We start from the raw sequence: 2,025 nt of genomic DNA, 5'->3' as shown, positions 1-2,025 counted from the left end.
CGGCGCAGCCCCCCAGGGAGCAGTAGTCCTCCTGGGTGATGGTGATCCCCAGGGCAGCAGCCGGGCTCTCACTCACCTCCAGGACATCTGGTGTCGTGCATGCCTCTTTCTTAAGAAGGAGAAAAAAAATGCTCTTTGGGACCCTTTGCCTCTTGCTTTTCACACCCTACCTGCACCCCACCACCTTGTCTGCTTTGCAGGCAGGACGGCTGCTGGCTCCAGCCAAAGCCGTGGCAATTCAGACACCGCTGGGGCTTGTCCTGGCTTCCCAGTACAGCTCCCACACCCCAGTTCTGTGGCCAGGACCATGCTGGGGATGCTCACAGCCAGCCAGGAGGGGACACCTGATGATGTCCCTGCTGGGGGATCTCACTGGAAGGGAACACCAGGAGAGCATGGCTCCTTCTGTGGCCCCAGAGCTGGGTGATGTGGCCCCAGGGCGACGGGAGGAGGTAGCGGTGCCTGTGGGTGCTGCAGTCGATGGGGATGGGGTGGGAGAGGAGAAGGGGACCTGCTGGAGGGACGTCCTCCCCAGGGAGCTGGAAACGAAGGGCAGTCGAGCTTAGCACCTGCAGCACGTCCTGTGCTTTATAGGCATTAGCTAATTAGTGCTTCTGTGCAAGCCTGCCTGGTTATATGGGGACAGGCAGGGTGCAGGGCAAGGAGGATGGGGAAACACGCAGGGAGAAGGGGAGTGCTGCCTGCAGACATCTCCCCTTCCTCCCTCCTCCCCACTAACAAGATTGCTGGGACGAGCCTGTCCTTGCAGCTCACCTTCCCGCACCCCCCAGCCTGGGGGATTAGCAGCACTAATCCTTCCAGCAGCCCTACATGACAGCATCATTGCCACAGCTCCGGGCCACAGGCGAGGGCAGTGAGCCCTTCGCGCTGGGCTTGGAAGGGTCTCCAGAGAGACCCAAGACCCTCCTGCCCACCCAGGAGAGGAACAGCCCCTCCGTGGGGGACAGGCTACCTTTGAGGGTGCTGAGCCTGGCCCCTCGCTGGTGTGGGGGCTCTTGCTCTGCAGGCTCCAGAGGAAATGGCGGATGTAAAGGAGGTGCCGGTAGATGTTGTCGTCCAACGTTTCCACCTCCAGGTCCACTTTGAAGCCTCCACTGGGCAGGATGATGGGCGGGTGGTTGTCAAAAGACTCCAACATCTCATCTGAAAGGCGGAGGGAGGGAGGCTAGCACCGGTCTGGGCTGCACCCCGCTCCTGCCTCCTGGCTCTCGGCCACACGCGGTCTCCCAGCCGGGATGAGGGACACGGTGAGCGATGAGGCAGCAGCATCCCTCACTTGGAAACACAGAAACAGCCCCAAGCCCTTCTGAGTGCGCTTTGCATCCTTTGCAATATCCAGATTGCGAGGCCGTGGTTATTCCTGATTGCTGCAGTTACTACAGGAGCTCCAGGCAGGGGAAGGGAATTGCCTGGCTGGTTTGTACATAAAAACCTTGGAGGGAGCCTGCGGGTGACCGGAGCAGCGCTGAGTACGAAGCCAGGGGCTCACCAGGCTGGAACATGGCCGGGTTCTCCTCCTCACCGGGCTGCCACGCTGCGATGCAGCCCAAATCCATCACCGCCTGGCACTGGCTCAGCACCCGGTGGAGCTGCGCGGGGCTCAGCGCCGGGAACTCAGCTCGCAGGGATGGCCAGGTCATCTGAGCGAGGAGACAGAGCAGAGGGTGAACAGCAAGGGTGAGGAGCTGCTTTCTCCAAGGGGCTAGTGAGGGGGATGGGAGGGAGAGGCCAGGCAAGATGGAGTGAGCCTGAGCATCCCCTCCTCGGTACTGCCCACCCACGGACCCACCACCCTGGGGAGGGGCAGCTGGTGGCAGGTTGCAGAAGAAAGGACATATCTCTGCAGGGACCCCCCCAAACACTAAGCAGGGTCTCTCCTACCCATGCTCATCCTGACGCCGCGAGATCCCGGCCGGGCATCCCTCACCTGGACCAGCTGGGAGCCGGGCATGGCCAGCAGGTTGGCCACGCTGGTGAGTTTGGTGAAGAACTGCTGGGCGGGGT

At 61.9% G+C, this 2,025-nt stretch overlaps 1 protein-coding gene across 1 annotated transcript in view; it reads right to left on the bottom strand.

Annotated features, from left to right (window-relative positions):
• RADIL (Ras association and DIL domains) overlaps nt 1-2,025 on the bottom strand; it is a gene marked incomplete at its 5' end in the record, with an annotated part of 9,130 nt that overhangs the window by 2,432 nt on the left and 4,673 nt on the right. The window contains 3 exon segments of the mRNA XM_009695877.1: nt 936-1,164; nt 1,511-1,661; nt 1,949-2,014. Of these exon segments, the coding sequence (XP_009694179.1) occupies nt 936-1,164; nt 1,511-1,661; nt 1,949-2,014 (446 nt within the window).

The sequence above is a fragment of the Cariama cristata genome, unplaced genomic scaffold (assembly GCF_000690535.1).
Source record: "Cariama cristata isolate BGI_N322 unplaced genomic scaffold, ASM69053v1 scaffold1862, whole genome shotgun sequence".
NCBI classification, from domain to species: Eukaryota; Metazoa; Chordata; class Aves; order Cariamiformes; family Cariamidae; genus Cariama; species Cariama cristata.
This window is presented reverse-complemented; position numbering and strand designations above follow the sequence as displayed.